The 22,243-nt window shown below is 42.8% G+C and overlaps 1 protein-coding gene across 2 annotated transcripts in view; it reads left to right on the top strand.

The window, feature by feature from the left end:
- Positions 1-19,626, top strand: part of LOC115132287 (calcium binding protein 39-like) — a 28,133-nt gene extending 8,507 nt beyond the window's left edge. Inside the window, exons 2-9 of one of the 2 annotated variants that reach the window (XM_029664781.2) lie at positions 15,117-15,281; positions 15,962-16,126; positions 16,244-16,362; positions 16,546-16,714; positions 16,967-17,026; positions 17,752-17,817; positions 17,944-18,087; positions 18,254-19,626. In XM_029664781.2, coding sequence (XP_029520641.2) covers positions 15,180-15,281; positions 15,962-16,126; positions 16,244-16,362; positions 16,546-16,714; positions 16,967-17,026; positions 17,752-17,817; positions 17,944-18,087; positions 18,254-18,433 — 1,005 coding nt within the window. In that variant the 5' untranslated portion in view covers positions 15,117-15,179 and the 3' untranslated portion in view covers positions 18,434-19,626. The remainder of the gene's footprint in view (positions 1-15,116; positions 15,282-15,961; positions 16,127-16,243; positions 16,363-16,545; positions 16,715-16,966; positions 17,027-17,751; positions 17,818-17,943; positions 18,088-18,253) is intronic. The other variant, XM_029664770.2, reaches the window with a different exon arrangement.
- Positions 19,627-22,243: the final 2,617 nt, after the last annotated feature.

Genomic DNA, 22,243 nt, shown 5'->3' with positions numbered 1-22,243 from the left:
TGCCTATTGTAATACCAGGGTATCGGTTAGATGAGGTTAGTTTATTTAATATGCCTATTGTAATACCAGGGTATCGGTTAGTTTATTAATATGCCTATTGTAATACCAGGGTGTCTGTTAGTTTATTAATATGCCTATTGTAATACCAGGGTGTTGGTTAGATGAGGTTAGTTTATTAATATGCCTATTGTAATACCAGGGTGTCGGTTAGATGAGGTTAGTTTATTAATATGCCTATTGTAATACCAGGGTGTCGGTTAGTTTATTAATATGCCTATTGTAATACCAGGGTGTCGGTTAGATGAGGTTAGTTTATTAATATGCCTATTGTAATACCAGGGTGTCGGTTAGTTTATTAATATGCCTATTGTAATACCAGGGTGTTGGTTAGATGAGGTTAGTTTATTAATATGCCTATTGTAATACCAGAGTGTCGGTTAGTTTATTAATATGCCTATTGTAATACCAGGGTGTCGTGTTAGTTTATTTAATATGCCTATTGTAATACCGGGGTGTCGGTTAGTTTATTAATATGCCTATTGTAATACCAGGGTGTTGGTTAGATGAGGTTAGTTTATTAATATGCCTATTGTAATACCAGAGTGTCGGTTAGTTTATTAATATGCCTATTGTAATACCAGGGTGTCGTGTGAGTTTATTTAAGATGCCTATTGTAATACCGGGGTGTCGGTTAGTTTATTAATATGCCTATTGTAATACCAGGGTGTCGTGTTAGTTTATGAATATGCCTATTGTAATACCAGGGTGTCGGTTAGATGAGGTTAGTTTATTAATATGCCTATTGTAATACCAGGGTGTCGGTTAGTTTATTAATATGCCTATTGTAATACCAGGGTGTCGGTTAGATGAGGTTAGTTTATTTAATATGCCTATTGTAATACCAGGGTGTCGGTTAGATGAGGTTAGTTTATTAATATGCCTATTGTAATACCAGGGTGTCGGTTAGATGAGGTTAGTTTATTAATATGCCTATTGTAATACCAGGGTGTCGGTTAGATGAGGTTAGTTTATTAATATGCCTATTGTAGTACCAGGGTGTTGGTTAGTTTATTAATATGCCTATTGTAATACCAGGGTGTCGGTTAGTTTATTAATATGCCTATTGTAATACCAGGATGTCGGTTAGTTTATTAATATGCCTATTGTAATAGCAGGGTGTCGGTTAGATGAGGTTAGTTTATTAATATGCCTATTGTAATACCAGGGTATCGGTTAGTTTATTTAATATGCCTATTGTAATACCAGGGTGTTGGTTAGATGAGGTTAGTTTATTAATATGCCTATTGTAGTACCAGGGTGTCGGTTAGTTTATTAGTATGCCTATTGTAATACCAGGGTGTCGGTTAAATGAGGTTAGTTTATTTAATATGCCTATTGTAATACCAGGGTGTCGGTTAGATGAGGTTAGTTTATTTAATATGCCTATTGTAATACCAGGGTGTCGGTTAGTTTATTAATATGCCTATTGTAATACCAGGGTATCGGTTAGTTTATTTAATATGCCTATTGTAATACCAGGGTGTTGGTTAGATGAGGTTAGTTTATTAATATGCCTATTGTAATACCAGGGTGTCGGTTAGTTTATTAATATGCCTATTGTAATACCAGGGTGTCGGTTAGTTTATTAATATGCCTATTGTAATACCAGGGTGTCGGTTAGTTTATTAATATGCCTATTGTAATACCAGGGTGTCGGTTAGTTTATTAATATGCCTATTGTAATACCAGGGTGTCGGTTAGATGAGGTTAGTTTATTTAATATGCCTATTGTAATACCAGGGTGTCGGTTAGATGAGGTTAGTTTATTAATATGCCTATTGTAATACCAGGGTGTCGGTTAGATGAGGTTAGTTTATTAATATGCCTATTGTAATACCAGGGTGTCGGTTAGATGAGGTTAGTTTATTAATATGCCTATTGTAGTACCAGGGTGTTGGTTAGTTTATTAATATGCCTATTGTAATACCAGGGTGTCGGTTAGTTTATTAATATGCCTATTGTAATAGCAGGGTGTCGGTTAGATGAGGTTAGTTTATTAATATGCCTATTGTAATACCAGGGTGTCGGTTAGTTTATTTAATATGCCTATTGTAATACCAGAGTGTCGGTTAGATGAGGTTAGTTTATTAATATGCCTATTGTAATACCAGGGTGTCGGTTAGTTTATTAATATGCCTATTGTAATACCAGGGTGTCGGTTAGTTTATTTAATATGCCTATTGTAATACCAGGGTGTCTGTTAGTTTATTAATATGCCTATTGTAATACCAGGGTGTCTGTTAGTTTATTAATATGCCTATTGTAATACCAGGGTGTCGGTTAGATGAGGTTAGTTTATTAATATGCCTATTGTAATACCAGGGTGTCGGTTAGATGAGGTTAGTTTATTTAATATGCCTATTGTAATACCAGGGTGTCGGTTAGTTTATTAATATGCCTATTGTAATACCAGGGTATCGGTTAGTTTATTTAATATGCCTATTGTAATACCAGGGTGTTGGTTAGATGAGGTTAGTTTATTAATATGCCTATTGTAATACCAGGGTGTCGGTTAGTTTATTAATATGCCTATTGTAATACCAGGGTGTCGGTTAGTTTATTAATATGCCTATTGTAATACCAGGGTGTCGGTTAGTTTATTAATATGCCTATTGTAATACCAGGGTGTCGGTTAGTTTATTAATATGCCTATTGTAATACCAGGGTGTCGGTTAGTTTATTAATATGCCTATTGTAATACCAGGGTGTCGGTTAGATGAGGTTAGTTTATTTAATATGCCTATTGTAATACCAGGGTGTCGGTTAGATGAGGTTAGTTTATTAATATGCCTATTGTAATACCAGGGTGTCGGTTAGATGAGGTTAGTTTATTAATATGCCTATTGTAATACCAGGGTGTCGGTTAGATGAGGTTAGTTTATTAATATGCCTATTGTAGTACCAGGGTGTTGGTTAGTTTATTAATATGCCTATTGTAATACCAGGGTGTCGGTTAGTTTATTAATATGCCTATTGTAATAGCAGGGTGTCGGTTAGATGAGGTTAGTTTATTAATATGCCTATTGTAATACCAGGGTGTCGGTTAGTTTATTTAATATGCCTATTGTAATACCAGAGTGTCGGTTAGATGAGGTTAGTTTATTAATATGCCTATTGTAATACCAGGGTGTCGGTTAGTTTATTAATATGCCTATTGTAATACCAGGGTGTCGGTTAGTTTATTTAATATGCCTATTGTAATACCAGGGTGTCTGTTAGTTTATTAATATGCCTATTGTAATACCAGGGTGTCTGTTAGTTTATTAATATGCCTATTGTAATACCAGGGTGTCGGTTAGATGAGGTTAGTTTATTAATATGCCTATTGTAATACCAGGGTGTCGGTTAGATGAGGTTAGTTTATTAATATGCCTATTGTAATACCAGGGTGTCTGTTAGTTTATTAATATGCCTATTGTAATACCAGGGTGTTGGTTAGATGAGGTTAGTTTATTAATATGCCTATTGTAGTACCAGGGTGGCGGTTAGTTTATTAATATGCCTATTGTAATACCAGGGTGTCGGTTAGATGAGGTTAGTTTATTAATATGCCTATTGTAATACCAGGGTGTCGGTTAGTTTATTTAATATGCCTATTGTAATACCAGGGTGTCGGTTAGATGAGGTTAGTTTATTTAATATGCCTATTGTAATACCAGGGTGTCGGTTAGTTTATTTAATATGCCTATTGTAATACCAGGGTGTCGGTTAGATGAGGTTAGTTTATTTAATATGCCTATTGTAATACCAGGGTGTCGGTTAGATGAGGTTAGTTTATTAATATGCCTATTGTAATACCAGGGTGTCGGTTAGTTTATTTAATATGCCTATTGTAATACCAGGGTGTCGGTTAGATGAGGTTAGTTTATTTAATATGCCTATTGTAATACCAGGGTGTCGGTTAGATGAGGTTAGTTTATTAATATGCCTATTGTAATACCAGGGTGTCGGTTAGTTTATTTAATATGCCTATTGTAATACCAGGGTGTCGGTTAGTTTATTTAATATGCCTATTGTAATACCAGGGTGTCGGTTAGTTTATTAATATGCCTATTGTAATACCAGGGTGTCGGTTAGTTTATTTAATATGCCTATTGTAATACCAGGGTGTCGGTTAGATGAGGTTAGTTTATTTAATATGCCTATTGTAATACCAGGGTGTCGGTTAGATGAGGTTAGTTTATTTAATATGCCTATTGTAATACCAGGGTGTCGGTTAGATGAGGTTAGTTTATTAATATGCCTATTGTAATACCAGGGTGTTGGTTAGTTTATTAATATGCCTATTGTAATACCAGGGTGTCGGTTAGTTTATTTAATATGCCTATTGTAATACCAGGGTGTCGGTTAGTTTATTTAATATGCCTATTGTAATACCAGGGTGTCGGTTAGATGAGGTTAGTTTATTAATATGCCTATTGTAATACCAGGGTGTCGGTTAGTTTATTAATATGCCTATTGTAATACCAGGGTGTTGGTTAGATGAGGTTAGTTTATTAATATGCCTATTGTAATACCAGGGTGTCGGTTAGTTTATTAATATGCCTATTGTAATACCAGGGTGTCGGTTAGTTTATTTAATATGCCTATTGTAATACCAGAGTGTCGGTTAGTTTATTAATATGCCTATTGTAATACCAGGGTATCGGTTAGATGAGGTTAGTTTATTTAATATCCCTATTGTAATACCAGGGTGTCGGTTTGAATGTTGTAGCTATCATTTGTCCAATTAACAATAACCCATATTAACAAACGTATATAATTTTCATAATTCACATTTCTCTAGTAGGACCCTACAGGTTATTTATGTAATGACCGATATCAGCAAAATGTTCACGATAAGTGGTCAGTGTCGATCATTTTCAGTTTATCGTCCCAGCTCTGGTGTCAGTACAAGACAACAACCTTGCTGTTCTAGGCCCATGACAAGAAATACAACCACTCCCTTTAGGAAAGGCTAAAAGCATGCCTCCTTATTTTTACAAATATATTTATTTAACCTTTATTTAGCTAGGCGAGTCAGTTAAGAACAAATTCTTATTTACAATGACGGCCTACCAAAAGGCCTCCTGCGGGCACAGAGGCTGGGATTAAAAATAAATCAAATATAAATATAGGACAAAACACACATCCAGGGAAAATCAGTTTATTTGTAAAATATTACATACTGTAGGCCCCTAGTCTGTTACTAGATGTCCGATAATGAACCCAAGTCTGTGAATTGTGTTCAACTGGGCCTAGGCTACATCCAGGATCCTTGGTTTCATCCAATCGCTCCTCATATCCGTAGGCTTCGTGGTATGTTTATAAAGTAGGCTAGCAGCCTTTTATTTCCTGGTTGAGCATGTTGTGGCGTGTCTGAATCAGGATTATCCCTTCCATTATGGACTCATGCAGTTGCCTGTCCAGAGACATTTAGCCTCATTCTTGTTTAATTCTGATTGATGGGTTGTTATTAAAGTTGCATTAATCAAATCAAATGTTATTTGTCACATGCTTCGTAAACAACAGGTGTGGGACTAACAGTGAAATGCTTACTTACGGGTCCTTTTCCAACAATACAGAGACAAAGATACTACTTATACTGTGTTTACCTCACAGCTTCATGGGAAATGTAGTTTTCTGAACAGGTCTGGGTGGGGAGAGCGGGGTTGGGTAGAGAGGGGGCTCCTTTCTTGCTTGTAGTCAGTGAGTGGGATAGGAAAATGATTTTCTTGGGTTCACTGTCCTGCGTTGTGCCCTGGGGCTTTTTCAGGGGTGACTGCAAACATACCAAACATCCAGATAGAAATGGATAGTGTAGAACAGACATTATCTTGCATGAAGAAAACAGGAATAGGGAATCCCATCTGCTCTACATGATGTGCAAGGCTGTGAGCGATGCAGTCCACTGACTAGTCTCCTGCTGTGGACTGTGATCAAAGTGACAAGGTCCTGGCATCAGTCTGTCTGTTCTGTTCTGGGAGGAATGGAGGTAATACCGTCACGCTCAGCACTAAGGATTAACAGTCACAAGTTATACTCACCCCCACCCTCTCCCTCACACTCTCTTGCTCTCTCTCTCTCTGAGAGTTTGTTTCAGCAGCTAGGTTATCCTTCATGTTGGCGTCAAACACTCCATGACAATAATGTTGTAAGATTCTTGCTAGAATGTAAACTGTGTTCGAACGCTAGGTGCCAACATGGCGAACCATTGGAGTCCTAAATCTCAAACGGAGTTGTCCTAACTTTACACTGGCCATGAGTAGGCTATCTCAGTATCTCGGTCTCACATTGTTGAGACATCCTCTTGAGTGATGAAACGCACACACCTATTATCTGTCGTCTGGCTGCCTTTGTTTCGGTGTCATGACAACCATGCTGAATGCAGTGAGGTGTGCAGAGTGTAGTCTGACTCAGCGTAAGCGGGTATTGCTTACGCCCTTTCATAAATCACTGCGAGATCCCAGGGGGAAGACTGCACTCTTCTTTCTGTGGGTGTATCTCAATACAATTGCCTTCTTCTCCTTGTCTCCTCTCCTCCATCACTACAAATGTTCTTCAGTTCTGGTCTGGGACACCCACAGGGGATGCAGGCTTTTGTTTGTTTATTTCACATCAATGTAGATAAACGAGAGAAGATTAGAAGATAATTCAGACTATTGAGATGCACCCCATGTCAAGTAAGGGGAGAAATGCCTGTGGTACACTGTTATATGGTATAATTAAACAATAAGGCTTGAGGGGGTATGGTATATACCACGGCTAAAAGCTATTCTTATGCAAAACACAATGTGGAGTGCCTGGATACAACCCTTAGCCGTGGTTTATTGATCATATACCACAAACCCCCGAGGTGCCTTATTGCTATTATAAACTGGATACCAACATAATTAGAGCAGTAAAAATATGTTTTGTCATACCCGTGGTATACCACAGTTTTCAGCATTCAGGTCTTGAACCACCCAGTTTATAATGTGTGATATACACTGTGTGTACAAAACATTAAGAACACCTTCCTAATATTGGCTTGCACCTCAGTTCTTCGGGGCAATTCTTCGGGGCACTCTACAAGGTGTCGAAAGCTTTCCATAGGGATGCTGGCCCATGTTGACGCCAATGCTTCCCACAGTTGTGTCAAGTTAGCTGGATGTCCTTTGTGTGGTGGAATATTCTTGAAACACACAGGAAACTGTTGTGTGGAAAAACTCAGCAGCGTTCTTGACACAAACCACTGTGCCTGGCACCTACTACCATACCCCGTTCAAAGGCACTTCAATCTTTTGTCTTTCCCATTCATCCTCTGAATGGCAAACATAGACAATCTGTCTCAATTGTCCCAAGGCTTAAAAATCCTTCTTTAACCTGTCTCCTCCCCTTCATCTATATTGATTGAAGTGGATTTAACAAGTGGCATCAATAAGGGATCATAGTTAACACACTCTTGTCATTCTCTCAACCAGCTTCACGAGGTAGTCACCTGGAATGCATTTAAATTAACACGTGCGCCTTGTTAAAAGCTAATATGTGGAATTTCTTAATGTGTTTGAGCCAATCAGTTGTGTTGTAACAAGGTAGGGTCGATATACAGAAGATAGATAAAAGACCAAGTCCATATTATGGCAAGAACAGCTCAAATAAGCAACGAGAAACGACAGTCAGTCATTACTTTAAGACATGAAGGTCAGTCAATTCGGAACATTTCAAGAACTTTGAAAGTTTCTTCAAGTACAGTCGCATAAACCATCAAGCGCTATGATGAAACTGGCTCTCATGAGGACCGCCACAGGAAAGGAAGACCCACAGTTACCTCTGCTGCAGAGGACAATTTCATTAGAGTTAACTGCCATTCAGATTGCAGCCCAAATAAATGCTTCAGAGTTCAAGTAGCAGACACATCTCAACATCAACTGTTCAGAGGAGACTGCGTGAATCAGGCCTTTATGGTTGGATTTCTGCAAAGAAACCACTGGTAAAGGACACCAATAAGAGACTTGCTTGGGCCAAGAAACACGAGCAATGGAAATTAGACCAGTGGAAATCTGTCCTTTGGTCGGAGTCCGAATTTTGAGATTTTTGGTTCCAACCGCTCTGACTTTGTGAGACGCAGAGTAGGTGAATGGATGATCTCCGCATGTGTGGCTCCCACCATGAATCATGGAGGAGAAGGTGTGATGGTGTGGGGGTGCTTTTCTGGTGACGCTTAACAAGCATGGCTACAACAGCATTCTGCAGCAATATGCCATCCCATCTGGTTTGCACTTAGTGGGACTATCATTTGTTTTTCACAATGACCCAACACACCTCCAGGCTGTGTAAGGGATATTTGACCAAGAAGGAGAATGATGGAGTGCTGCATCAGATGACCTGGCCTCCATAATCACCTGACCTCAACCCAATTGAGATGGTTTGGGATGAGTTGGACTGCAGTGGTATTTTGGGATTTCATTAGCATCCCCATTAGCTGTTTCTTCTTAGCTAGCTACATAGTCGTCGTTGTATCAAAGATAATTGCGTAATTATCGTATTTCGTCGTCTCCTATCTGCCCAACACGTTCACCGTCTACCGTAGCACTGTAGTAACTATCACACTCAACTGAACGACTTGATTAGTGTAGTGTTAGCTAGCTACATAGTTGTCTTTGCTGTTTTCGTATCCATGATAATTGTGTAGTTTAGAGTGTGGAGTCTTAGAGTGATAATTGCGTTATTATCGTATTTCGTCGTCCTCCTATCTGCCTAGCAGCTAGCCAGCTAGCATACGTTCACCGGCTACCGTAGCACTGTAGTAACTATCACACTCAACTGAACGACTTGATTAGTGTAGCATTAGCTAGCTACATAGTTGTCTTTGCTGTCTTCGTATCCAAGATAATTGTGTAGCTTAGAGTGTGTAGTCTTAGAGTGATTATCTTAATTCACCGAGGTTAGCTAGCCAGCTATTTTGTCGTCCTTAACGTAGGAGACACTCCTAGCTAGCCAATAGCCAGCCAACGTCTACTGAATAGAACTTTCGCATTACGGTCGCATTCCGCTTCGCTCCACAGGTAGTATCACATTTTCATTTCATTTCATTACAGTCCCAACGGTGTGATTTGTTTGATCGTAGCTAGCTACATAGCTAGCTACATAGCCGTCTTTGTTTCAAAGATAATTGTGTAGTCTAGAGCGATTTTCTAGGTTAGCTAGCCAGCTATTGTCGTTCTCCTAACGCAACGTAACGTAACCAACACTGCTAGCTAGCCAGCTAGCTCCGAAAAGCAGCATTGTAGAAACTTCACACTCAACGGTACGACTTGATTAGGGTAGTGTCAACAACGCAGCTAGCCTACCCCAGCAGTACTGTATCATTTTAATCATTTTAGTCAATTAGATTCTTGCTACGTAAGCTTAACTTTCTGAACATTCGAGACGTGTAGTCCACTTGTCATTCCAATCTCCTCTGCATTAGCGTAGCCTCTTCTCTAGCCTGTCAACTATGTGTCTGTCTATCCCTGTTCTCTCCTCTCTGCACAGACCATACAAACGCTCCACACCGCATGGCCGCGGCCACCCTAATCTGGTGGTCCCAGCGCGCACGACCACGTGGAGTTCCAGGTCTCCGGTAGCCTCTGGAACTGCCGATCTGCGGCCAACAAGGCAGAGTTCATCTCAGCCTATGCCTCCCTCCAGTCCCTCGACTTCTTGGCTCTGACGGAAACATGGATCACCACAGACAACACCGCTACTCCTACTGCTCTCTCTTCGTCCGCCCACGTGCTCTCGCACACCCCGAGAGCTTCTGGTCAGCGGGGTGGTGGCACCGGGATCCTCATCTCTCCCAAGTGGTCATTCTCTCTTTCTCCCCTTACCCATCTGTCTATCGCCTCCTTTGAATTCCATGCTGTCACAGTTACCAGCCCTTTCAAGCTTAACATCCTTATCATTTATCGCCCTCCAGGTTCCATCGGAGAGTTCATCAATGAGCTTGATGCCTTGATAAGCTCCTTTCCTGAGGACGGCTCACCTCTCACAGTTCTGGGCGACTTTAACCTCCCCACGTCTACCTTTGACTCATTCCCTCTGCCTCCTTCTTTCCACTCCTCTCCTCTTTTGACCTCACCCTCTCACCTTCCCCCTACTCACAAGGCAGGCAATACGCTCGACCTCATCTTTACTAGATGCTGTTCCTCCACTAACCTCATTGCAACTCCTCCAAGTCTCCGACCACTACCTTGTATCCTTTTCCCTCTCGCTCTCATCCAACACTTCCCACACTGCCCCTACCGGATGGTATCGCGCCGTCCCAACCTTCGCTCTCTCTCCCCCGCTACTCTCTCCTCTTCCATCCTATCATCTCTTCCCTCTGCTCAAACCTTCTCCAACCTATCTCCTGATTCTGCCTCCTCAACCCTCCTCTCCTCCCTTTCTGCATCCTTTGACTCTCTATGTCCCCTATCCTCCAGGCCGCCTCGGTCCTCCCTCCCGCTCCGTGGCTCGACGACTCATTGCGAGCTCACAGAACAGGGCTCCGGGCAGCCGAGCGGAAATGGAGGAAAACTCGCCTCCCTGCGGACCTGGCATCCTTTCACTCCCTCCTCTCTACATTTTCCTCCTCTGTCTCTGCTGCTAAAGCCACTTTCTACCACTCTAAATTCCAAGCATCTGCCTCTAACCCTAGGAAGCTCTTTGCCACCTTCTCCTCCCTCTTGAATCCTCCTCCCCCCTCCTCCCTCTCTGCAGATGACTTCGTCAACCATTTTGAAAAGAAGGTCGACGACATCCGATCCTCGTTTGCTAAGTCAAACGACACCGCTGGTTCTGCTCACACTGCCCTACCCTGTGCTCTGACCTCTTTCTCCCTCTCTCTCCAGATGACATCTCGCGTCTTGTGACGGCCGGCCGCCCAACAACCTGCCCGCTTGACCCTATCCTCCTCTCTTCTCCAGACCATCTCCGGTGACCTTCTCCCTTACCTCACCTCGCTCATCAACTCATCCCTGACCGCTGGCTACGTCCCTCCCGTCTTCAAGAGAGCGAGAGTTGCACCCCTTCTGAAAAACCTACACTCGATCCCTCCGATGTCAACAACTACAGACCAGTATCCCTTCTTTCTTTTCTCTCCAAAACTCTTGAACGTGCCGTCCTTGGCCAGCTCTCCCGCTATCTCTCTCAGAATGACCTTCTTGATCCTAATCAGTCAGGTTTCAAGACTAGTCATTCAACTGAGACTGCTCTTCTCTGTATCACGGAGGCGCTCCGCACTGCTAAAGCTAACTCTCTCTCCTCTGCTCTCATCCTTCTAGACCTATCGGCTGCCTTCGATACTGTGAACCATCAGATCCTCCTCTCCACCCTCTCCGAGTTGGGCATCTCCGGCGCGGCCCACGCTTGGATTGCGTCCTACCTGACAGGTCGCTCCTACCAGGTGGCGTGGCGAGAATCCGTCTCCTCACCACGTGCTCTCACCACTGGTGTCCCCAGGGCTCTGTTCTAGGCCCTCTCCTATTCTCGCTATACACCAAGTCACTTGGCTCTGTCATAACCTCACATGGTCTCTCCTATCATTGCTATGCAGACGACACACAATTAATCTTCTCCTTTCCCCTTCTGACGACCAGGTGGCGAATCGCATCTCTGCATGTCTGGCAGACATATCAGTGTGGATGACGGATCATCACCTCAAGCTGAACCTCGGCAAGACGGAGCTGCTCTTCCTCCCGGGAAGGACTGCCCGTTCCATGATCTCGCCATCACGGTTGACAACTCCATTGTGTCCTCGTCCCAGAGCGCTAAGAACCTTGGCGTGATCCTGGACAACACCCTGTCGTTCTCAAATAACATCAAGGCGGTGGCCCGTTCCTGTAGGTTCATGCTCTACAACATCCGCAGAGTACGACCCTGCCTCACACAGGAAGCGGCGCAGGTCCTAATCCAGGCACTTGTCATCTCCCGTCTGGATTACTGCAACTCGCTGTTGGCTGGGCTCCCTGCCTGTGCCATTAAACCCCTACAACTCATCCAGAACGCCGCAGCCCGTCTGGTGTTCAACCTTCCCAAGTTCTCTCACGTCACCCCGCTCCTCCGCTCTCTCCACTGGCTTCCAGTTGAAGCTCGCATCCGCTACAAGACCATGGTGCTTGCCTACGGAGCTGTGAGGGGAACGGCACCTCAGTACCTCCAGGCTCTGATCAGGCCCTACACCCAAACAAGGGCACTGCGTTCATCCACCTCTGGCCTGCTCGCCTCCCTACCACTGAGGAAGTACAGTTCCCGCTCAGCCCAGTCAAAACTGTTCGCTGCTCTGGCCCCCCAATGGTGGAACAAACTCCCTCACGACGCCAGGACAGCGGAGTCAATCACCACCTTCCGGAGACACCTGAAACCCCACCTCTTTAAGGAATACCTAGGATAGGATAAAGTAATCCTTCTCACCCCCCCCCCCCTTAAAAGACTTAGATGCACTACTGTTCCACTGGATGTCATAAGGTGAAAGCACCAATTTGTAAGTCGCTCTGGATAAGAGCGTCTGCTAAATGACTTAAATGTAAATGTAAATGTTGCAAAAGCAGCAGCTAATCTTCCTGGGGGCCACACAACTTGAAACATGACATAATACAGAACATTAATAGACAAGAACAGCTCAAGGACAGAACTACTTTTTAAAAAAGAAGGCCGTAGCCTTCATATCAATGCATACACAAACTATCTAGGTCAAATAGGGGAGAGGCGTTGTGCTGTGAGGTGTTGCTTTGTCTACTTTTTTCTTAAACAGGTTTGCTGTTTATTTGAGCATTATGAGATGGCATGGAACTCCATGGCATGGAACTAATGGCTATATATAATACTGTACGTTTTCTTGGATTTGGGGACAGTGAAAAGACCCCTGGTGGCATGTCTGGTGGGATAAGTGTGTGTCAGAGCTTGTGTAAATTAACTATGCAAACAATTTGGGATTTTCAAAAAAAGAGGGCCTAGAGAGCTGCCCTGCGGTACACCACACTTTACATGTTTGACATTAGAGAAGCTTCCATTAAAGAAAAGCCTTGTTTTATATTAGATTGCCATATCATGGATTTAGAGAGGAGGTTGACAGCTGAGCTGAGGTGCAACAACAGTTTATGGTCAATAATATCAAAGGCAGCACTGAAATCTAACAGTACAGCTCCCACAATCTTCATATTATCATTTGTCAGTGCAGTACATGTTGAGTTTCCTTCTCTATAAGCATGCTGAAAGTCTGTTGTTATTTTGTTTACAGAGAAATAGCATAGTTTTTGGTCAAACACAATTTTTTTCCAACAGTTTGCTAAGAGCTGGCAGCAAGCTTATAGGTCTGCTCTTTGAACAAGAAAAGACCGCTTTACCACTGTTGGGTAGCGGAATTATTTTGTTTCCCTCCAGGCCTGAGAACGGAGACTTTCCTCTAGGCTCAGATTAAAGATGTGACAGATAGGAGTGGCTATAGAGTCCGCTATACCATCCTCAGTAGCTTTCCATCGAAGTTTGTCATTATTGATTGATAAAAAATGTTTTTGCCTCTCCCACACTAACTTTACAAAATTCAAACTTCCAATGCTTTTCTTTCATTATTTTTTATGCATGAATATGATGGCTCACTGTTCGTTGTTGGCATTTCCTGCCTAAGTTTGCCCACTTTGCCAATGAAGTAATGATTCAAAATAATTGGCTAAATTAAATGGTTTTGTGATGACTAAGCCATCTGATTCGATGAAAGATGGAGTTGAATTTGTCTCTCTGCCCATAAATTAATTTAGTTATTCCATCATTCTTTATATTTTTGATCTTGACTTCATAATACAGTTTCTTCTTCTTTTTGTTGAGTTTAGTCACATTTCTTCATTTGCAGTAAGTCAACCAGTCAGATGTGCAGCCAGACTTATTAGCCACTTCTTTTGCACCATCTTGTTCAACCATAGGGTTTTTCAATTCCTCATCATACCATGGAGCCTTAAGTCAGTTTCTTAACAAGTGTGTGTTTATCAATAATTGGAACATCATCCACATAAGTCACAGCTAAATCTCTTATACACTATTTTAGGCCCAGCTGTTGGAACTTTGGCTTTCCTGGATATAGCCACTATATTGTGATCACTGTATTCAATGGGTACGGACACTTGTTCCCGTGGTGTTTGTAAACATGGGATAGCCTTCGTTTCTCAGAACAAGTATAGACTGATGAGCTTCAGAAGACAATTATTTGATTCTAGCCATTTTGAGCCTGTAATCGAACTCCAGATACTCACCTAGTCTAAAGAAGGCCCGTTTTATTGCTTCTATAATCAGAACAACAGTTTTCAGCTGTGCTAACATAATTGCAAAATGGTTTTCTAATGATCAATTAGCCTATTAAAATGATAAACTTGGATTAGTTAACACAACATGCTATTGAAACACAGGAGTGATGGTTGCTGATAATGGGCCTCTGTACGCCTATGTAGATATTCCATTAAATATCAGCAGTTTCCAGCTACAATAGTCATTTACAACATTAACAATGTCTACACTGTATTTCTGACCAATTTTATGTTATTTTAATGGACAAAAAATGTGCTCTCTTTCAAAACAAGGACATTTCTAAGTGACCCCAAACTTTTGAAAGGTAGTGTGTGTGTATGTATTCTCCCGAAGGATAGGACACGGTTTTGATCTGAGAATCCTATCTGAGGAAATGAGAAGCATCACATCTTCCAATACATTTTTTCTGAATTGGGACTTTTAAATAAATCATCTGCCTCTGATAGTTATTTTTTTTTAGCATGAAAAAAATGAGTTTCAATCCGACGGACGGTATAAATAAGCAATAAGGCCCGAGGGGGTGTGGTATACGGCCAATATACCAGGGCTAAGGGCATGACACAACACGGATACAGACCTTAGCTGTGGTATACTGGCCATATATCACAAACCACTGAGGTGCCTTATTGCTATTATAAACTGGTTACCAACGTAATTAGAGCAGTAAAAATAAATGTTTTGTCTTATCCGTGGTATACGGTCTGATATACCGCGGCTGTGAGCCAATCAGCATTCAGGGCTCAAACCACCCAGTTGTGTAATTTATATGTTATCGATAGATAGGGTATAATGTGTGTGTTTTTAAGGCTGCCAGGAGAGACCCAAGGAGAGGCCCAGCCACCATGCCGCTGTTCGGTAAATCCCACAAGAATCCCGCCGACATCGTCCGGACTCTGAAGGAGAACATGGCCATCCTGGTCAAACAAGACAAGAAAACAGAAAAGGTGTGACGCATCTTCATAACATGAGTCCTTACACCACGAATCCTCACTAAACAAATCCTTACAACACAAGTCCTTATAATAGTCCTCACCACACAAACCAGTACTTCCCTTAGAAAAGGCCCACAAGCAGGTGTTGTGTAACATTGCTGTTGGGGCCTCGGTGTACCTCTTCTATTTGATCCGAACAGTCAGTTGGTGTGGTTATTATTACGGTGCGCCTCTAGCTGACACTGGGCTGTGAAAGTAGCATCGCTGCCTGGCCGTTCCTTCACTGACACCCAGCTGTAAAGGCCCTCTCCACCATGGGACTGTTAGAGAGGGGCTGTCCAGGCAGAACTCCCAGTAACCTGGCTCTGGGCTGGAACTGCTTCAGCTCTAACCAGGCTGCTTCCACACACAGCCAGGCTATAGTGATCTCAATACAGTCCACTCCTGTCATATGCAATGCTGATATCCAGAGAAAGTCAATAATAATATGTCTTATGATTGGGCCTGAGGCTGAGACACAAGTGTATACAGAGCTGTACCTCCATAGGTAGTCAATTAAATGTCTCCCTCTTGTGGGCAACTCAAGTATAATACCATGGCAGTTTTTTTTATAAGCAGCAATACATTATTAGCAGCAATACTCTTAGAAGTACATATTGTGCCTGTGTGTCTAACTGGTGTCCCTGTCCCAGGCATCAGAGGAGGTGTCTAAGTGTCTTGTGGCCATGAAGGAGATACTATATGGGACCGGTGACAAGGAGCCTCACACAGAGACGGTGGCTCAGTTGGCCCAGGAGCTCTACAACAGCGGCCTGCTCATCTCCCTGGTGGAAAACCTGCAGGTCATCGACTTTGAGGTGAGACTGAGCCAAAGCCGGACCATCAGGGTCATGTTCATTAGGCACCAAATGGAAGAAAACAGTCTGAAACAAGGAGGCTTTCGTTTTTAAACGTTTTCCATTGCATGTCCCCAGGGGAAGAAGGACGTGTGTCAGATCTTCAACAACATCCTGCGGAGGCAGATCGGCACCCGCAGCCCCACCGTCGAGTACTTCTGCTCTCACCAAGAGGTGCTGTTTGTGCTGCAAAAAGGGTGAGTTTATCTCACACACACACACACACACACACACACACACACACACACACACACACACACACACACACACACACACACACACACACACACACACACACACACACACACACACGTACCACAGCTGACCACAGCCATTGGTATGATACTCAGTGACATCTGCATGTGCCCCTCTTCCTGCAGGTATGAGACCCCTGGGTCTGCGCTGAACTGTGGCATCATGTTGAGGGAGTGTATCAGACACGAGCCACTGGCCAAGCTGGTTCTCCACTCAGAACACTTCCAGGACTTCTTCAATTACGTAGAGATGGAGACCTTCGACATCGCCTCAGACGCTTTCGCCACCTTCAAGGTCAGATTACACAAGATTTGAAAGCATCTTTGGGTCCTGGAAAAACATTGTATTAAACCCATATTAATAAGACTAGGATGGTCCGAGATGATATGCTAATCTTTACATTACTGTTGTATCTGTCCATGCCCATTTGTTTGAGAGTTGACAAAATGTATAGATCAGAAATGATTCGATGCAGCAGATGATATGCAATATTCAATGTTTGTTTTTGTGTGAATTAAAGTGAGCACGTTTCCTCCCCATTCACAGGACCTGCTCACAAGACACAAGGTCCTGGTAGCTGAATATCTAGAACAGAATTATGATGCCGTAAGTGACATGTTCAACATTCTGCTGCCCTGGGAGCATTTACCTTTTATCAGATGGACTTCATGGAAAGAAAATGTTTTTTGTTGTTACACCCTCTGCCCTCTTGACAGAATTCGTGAAGGATTGGGTGAATGCAATTACGACGTCACACACTCGTACTCTCATTTCCATTTACCAGATGAATACACTGAAGTGCGTGTGTGCCGATAAACAAAACATGTTGATTGATGACCAATGCTCTACAATGAATGAGTGCATTTATACCACCCTTGACACACTAGCCACATACACTCCAGGCATCTGTGGTCACTGGCTTTCCCCGCTTGCATAAGACCACCTTGTGTGTTGGTTGTAGTGTGGGGCTCAGGGAAGACCCCAGGGGAGAGCAGACAGTCCGGCTGGAGGCTGCTCGGGTTACAGGCCAGACACTACCCTACACTGGGCCGCACTAGTTTACAGAAGGCTGCTTTCATGCCAAAGGCCGCTGGAGGCTTATCACACGCACACACACTGGCCCAAACAGCACCCCTGATAAGGGTCCTTTCAGACCTGACTGAGAGATGTTAAAGAATATATCAACTTCAACAGACATTCCATCCCATTTAACTATCTGAAACACCTATTTAATTCTATGAACATTTTCTTTTTATTGTGAATTTATTTTGAGCCACTTTTGACTGTTGAGATGCAGCCACCCCTCAGCCTGTTCCTTTATATCTTTGCAGATCTTTGACCAGTATGAGAAGTTATTACACTCTGATAACTATGTGACAAAGAGACAGTCATTAAAGGTGTGTTCTATTATTCACATTTTACATGGAATATTTATAGACTAAAACTTTGCATGCTATTATGGTGCTGATTATCTTGCTTCGTAGTAAACATTTGCATACTCTGGTCTTTGTGTGTTTATGTAGTTGTTGGGAGAGCTTCTGTTGGACAGGCATAACTTCACAGTGATGACCCGGTACATCAGCAAGCCTGAGAACTTGAAGCTGATGATGAACCTACTGAGGGACAAGAGCCCTAACATACAATTTGAGGCCTTCCACGTCTTCAAGGTAGGAAACAAAAGCCGTTCCCTGAGCTGTTCATATACAAAGTCTGGCAAACTGGCATCCATGTTGGCCCCAAACATTCCATGGCATTACCATTGGGTTCTTACTAGAATGTAATTGCCGATATCAATGTAATGTACAGAGCTGACAGGCTGACCCCTCCACCCAGGTGTTTGTGGCGAACCCCAACAAGACGCAGCCCATCATAGACATCCTGCTGAAGAACCAGCCCAAACTCATCGACTTCCTTAGCAACTTCCAGAAGGACCGCATGGACGACGAGCAATTCAACGACGAGAAGACCTACCTAATCAAACAGATCCGAGACCTAAAGAAACCCGCCTCTTAAAACCTTACCCCCATTCGTCCCCAAAACCCTTCCCCTTAGCTATGACCTTTACCCTAACCTTTACTTTTTATTGTCGACAAAAAATACATTGACAATAATGATTCAATTTCTTAATATCGAAGACATTGTCTTTTTCTTGGTTCCTTAAACTTTGCAGAGAATAGTTCGTAATCAGATTTTTTTTCATTGTTTTTACTTTTAAATGAACCCTTTTCTTATTAGTGTGTAGTGTTCCACAACGGGAAGGGGATTTCCTCTCTTGGGGGGAACCAATGGTTTAGAGACCTCTAGGTGATTGGCTGAGTGAGCTGTGGAGACCACTGGTCATCACTTTAATTGTGCAAATATTTTTCCGCAAATGTTCTCTTTTCATTGCCACTTGCAGGCACGAGCCAGCTAGATAGTTCTGACTTCTTTCTAATACTCTCCTAATCTCACCACAGTACAACTGAAGTATCCAGAATCATAGAAGGAATTGCTATTTCTCTATTAGAGGATCGAAATGGTATTCTCAAATGTTCCGTATAACTCCTCTTCAGATTCACATTCCCTGCTAGTCTTACTCCTGTGGTTGTACTTCCACTATTTACACTTATGTTTCAACACTGTAGTAGTTCCTCTGACATGACAACTCTACATTTGATCTTACAAGGAACATATTAGATGTCTGGTGATCAGCAGGACCATTCTTTTACTGCTAACCTTCGTATAGAATATGACTTATCAATAGTTTTGATAATTGATTCTCCACAGATGGCTGGTAGCACTTTCTGTATCATTCAACGCTAAAGGAGGGATTCCTTTTTGGTTTATTTTAAGCTGATGAAGTAGTTTCCTGTTCAACAGGATTCTATCATGATGATGAAAAAAAGTTTGTCTTGTGTATAATAGCTGGTTTTAACCCATAAGTAAGTGCCATTGCAGGTGACAGAAAAATACTGATATTTTTTTCTGTACAAAAGTGATTTCTTTAACTTGTTTTCTTATTTAGATGGTGGAGGGGGATGGTTGGAACACATTAACAGTAGGGGTACATACAGAGGTGCCTTTTGTTTTCCCCTTCTTATTTAGATGGTGGAGGGGGATGGTTGGAACACATTAACAGTAGGGGTACATACAGAGGTGCCTTTTGTTTTCCCCCTTCTTATTTAGATGGTGGAGGGGGATGGTTGGAACACATTAACAGTAGGGGTACATACAGAGGTGCCTTTTGTTTTCCCCCTTCTTATTTAGATGGTGGAGGGGGATGGTTGGAACACATTAACATTAACAGTGGAGGGGATGGTTGGAACACATTAACAGTAGGGGTACATACAGAGGTGCCTTTTGTTTTCCCCTTCTTATTTAGATGGTGGAGGGGATGGTTGGAACACATTAACAGTAGGGGTACATACAGAGGTGCCTTTTGTTTTCCCCTTCTTATTTAGATGGTGGAGGGGATGGTTGGAACACATTAACAGTAGGGGTACATACAGAGGTGCCTTTTGTTTTCCCCTTCTTATTTAGATGGTGGAGGGGATGGTTGGAACACATTAACAGTAGGGGTACATACAGAGGTGCTCTTATTTTTGTTTTAACAGTAGGGGCACATACAGAGGTGCCCCTTCTTATTTAGATGGTGGAGGGGATGGTTGGAACACATTAACAGTAGGGGCACATACAGAGGTGCCTTTTGTTTTCCCCCTTCTTATTTAGATGGTGGAGGGGGATGGTTGGAACACATTAACAGTAGGGGCACATACAGAGGTGCCTTTTGTTTTCCCCCTTCTTATTTAGATGGTGGAGGGGATGGTTGGAACACATTAACAGTAGGGGTACATACAGAGGTGCCTTTTGTTTTCCCCCTTCTTATTTAGATGGTGGAGGGGGATGGTTGGAACACATTAACAGTAGGGGCACATACAGAGGTGCCTTTTGTTTTCCCCCTTCTTATTTAGATGGTGGAGGGGGATGGTTGGAACACATTAACAGTAGGGGCACATACAGAGGTGCCTTTTGTTTTCCCCCTTCTTATTTAGATGGTGGAGGGGATGGTTGGAACACATTAACAGTAGGGGCACATACAGAGGTGCTTCTTATTTAGATGGTGGAGGGGATTTGTTTTCCCCTTTTGTTTTCTTCTTATTTAGATGGTGGAGGGGATGGTTGGAAACATTAACATTAACTTATTTAGAGTGGAGGGGATGGGGAACACATTAACAGTACATACAGAGGTGCCTTTTGTTTTCCCCCTTCTTATTTAGATGGTGGAGGGGGATGGTTGGAACACATTAACAGTGGAGGGGTGGAACACATTAACAGAGGTGCCAGAGGTTTTGTTTTCCCCTTCTTATTTAGATGGTGGAGGGGATGGTTGGAACACATTAACAGTAGGGGCACATACAGAGGTGCCTTTTGTTTTCCCCCTTCTTATTTAGATGGTGGAGGGGGATGGTTGGAACACATTAACAGTAGGGGCACATACAGAGGTGCCTTTTGTTTTCCCCCTTCTTATTTAGATGGTGGAGGGGGATGGTTGGAACACATTAACAGTAGGGGCACATACAGAGGGGCATACTTTTGTTTTCCCCTTCTTATTTAGATGGTGGAGGGGATTTGTTTTCCCCCTTCTTATTTAGATGGTGGAGGGGGATGGTTGGAACACATTAACAGTAGGGGTACATACAGAGGTTCCTTTTGTTTTCCCCCTTCTTATTTAGATGGTGGAGGGGGATGGTTGGAACACATTAACAGTAGGGGCACATACAGAGGTGCCTTTTGTTTTCCCCCTTCTTATTTAGATGGTGGAGGGGATGGTTGGAACACATTAACAGTAGGGGTACATACAGAGGTGCCTTTTGTTTTCCCCCTTCTTATTTAGATGGTGGAGGGGGATGGTTGGAACACATTAACAGTAGGGGTACATACAGAGAGGTGCCTTTTGTTTTCCCCTTCTTATTTAGATGGTGGAGGGGATGGTTGGAACACATTTAGGGGCACATACAGAGGTGCCTTTTGTTTTCCCCCTTCTTATTTAGATGGTGGAGGGGGATGGTTGGAACACATTAACAGTAGGGGTACATACAGAGGTGCCTTTTGTTTTCCCCCTTCTTATTTAGATGGTGGAGGGGGATGGTTGGAACACATTAACAGTAGGGGCACATACAGAGGTGCCTTTTGTTTTCCCCCTTCTTATTTAGATGGTGGAGGGGGATGGTTGGAACACATTAACAGTAGGGGTACATACAGAGGTGCCTTTTGTTTTCCCCCTTCTTATTTAGATGGTGGAGGGGATGGTTGGAACACATTAACAGTAGGGGTACATACAGAGGTGCCTTTTGTTTTCCCCCTTCTTATTTAGATGGTGGAGGGGATGGTTGGAACACATTAACAGTAGGGGCACATACAGAGGTGCCTTTTGTTTTCCCCCTTCTTATTTAGATGGTGGAGGGGGATGGTTGGAACACATTAACAGTAGGGGCACATACAGAGGTTCCTTTTGTTTTCCCCCTTCTTATTTAGATGGTGGAGGGGGATGGTTGGAACACATTAACAGTAGGGGTACATACAGAGGTGCCTTTTGTTTTCCCCCTTCTTATTTAGATGGTGGAGGGGGATGGTTGGAACACATTAACAGTAGGGGTACATACAGAGGTGCCTTTTGTTTTCCCCCTTCTTATTTAGATGGTGGAGGGGATGGTTGGAACACATTAACAGTAGGGGTACATACAGAGGTGCCTTTTGTTTTCCCCTTCTTATTTAGATGGTGGAGGGGGATGGTTGGAACACATTAACAGTAGGGGCACATACAGAGGTGCCTTTTGTTTTCCC

The sequence above is a fragment of the Oncorhynchus nerka genome, linkage group LG2, assembly GCF_034236695.1.
Source record: "Oncorhynchus nerka isolate Pitt River linkage group LG2, Oner_Uvic_2.0, whole genome shotgun sequence".
Taxonomy (NCBI): Eukaryota; Metazoa; Chordata; class Actinopteri; order Salmoniformes; family Salmonidae; genus Oncorhynchus; species Oncorhynchus nerka.
This window is presented reverse-complemented; position numbering and strand designations above follow the sequence as displayed.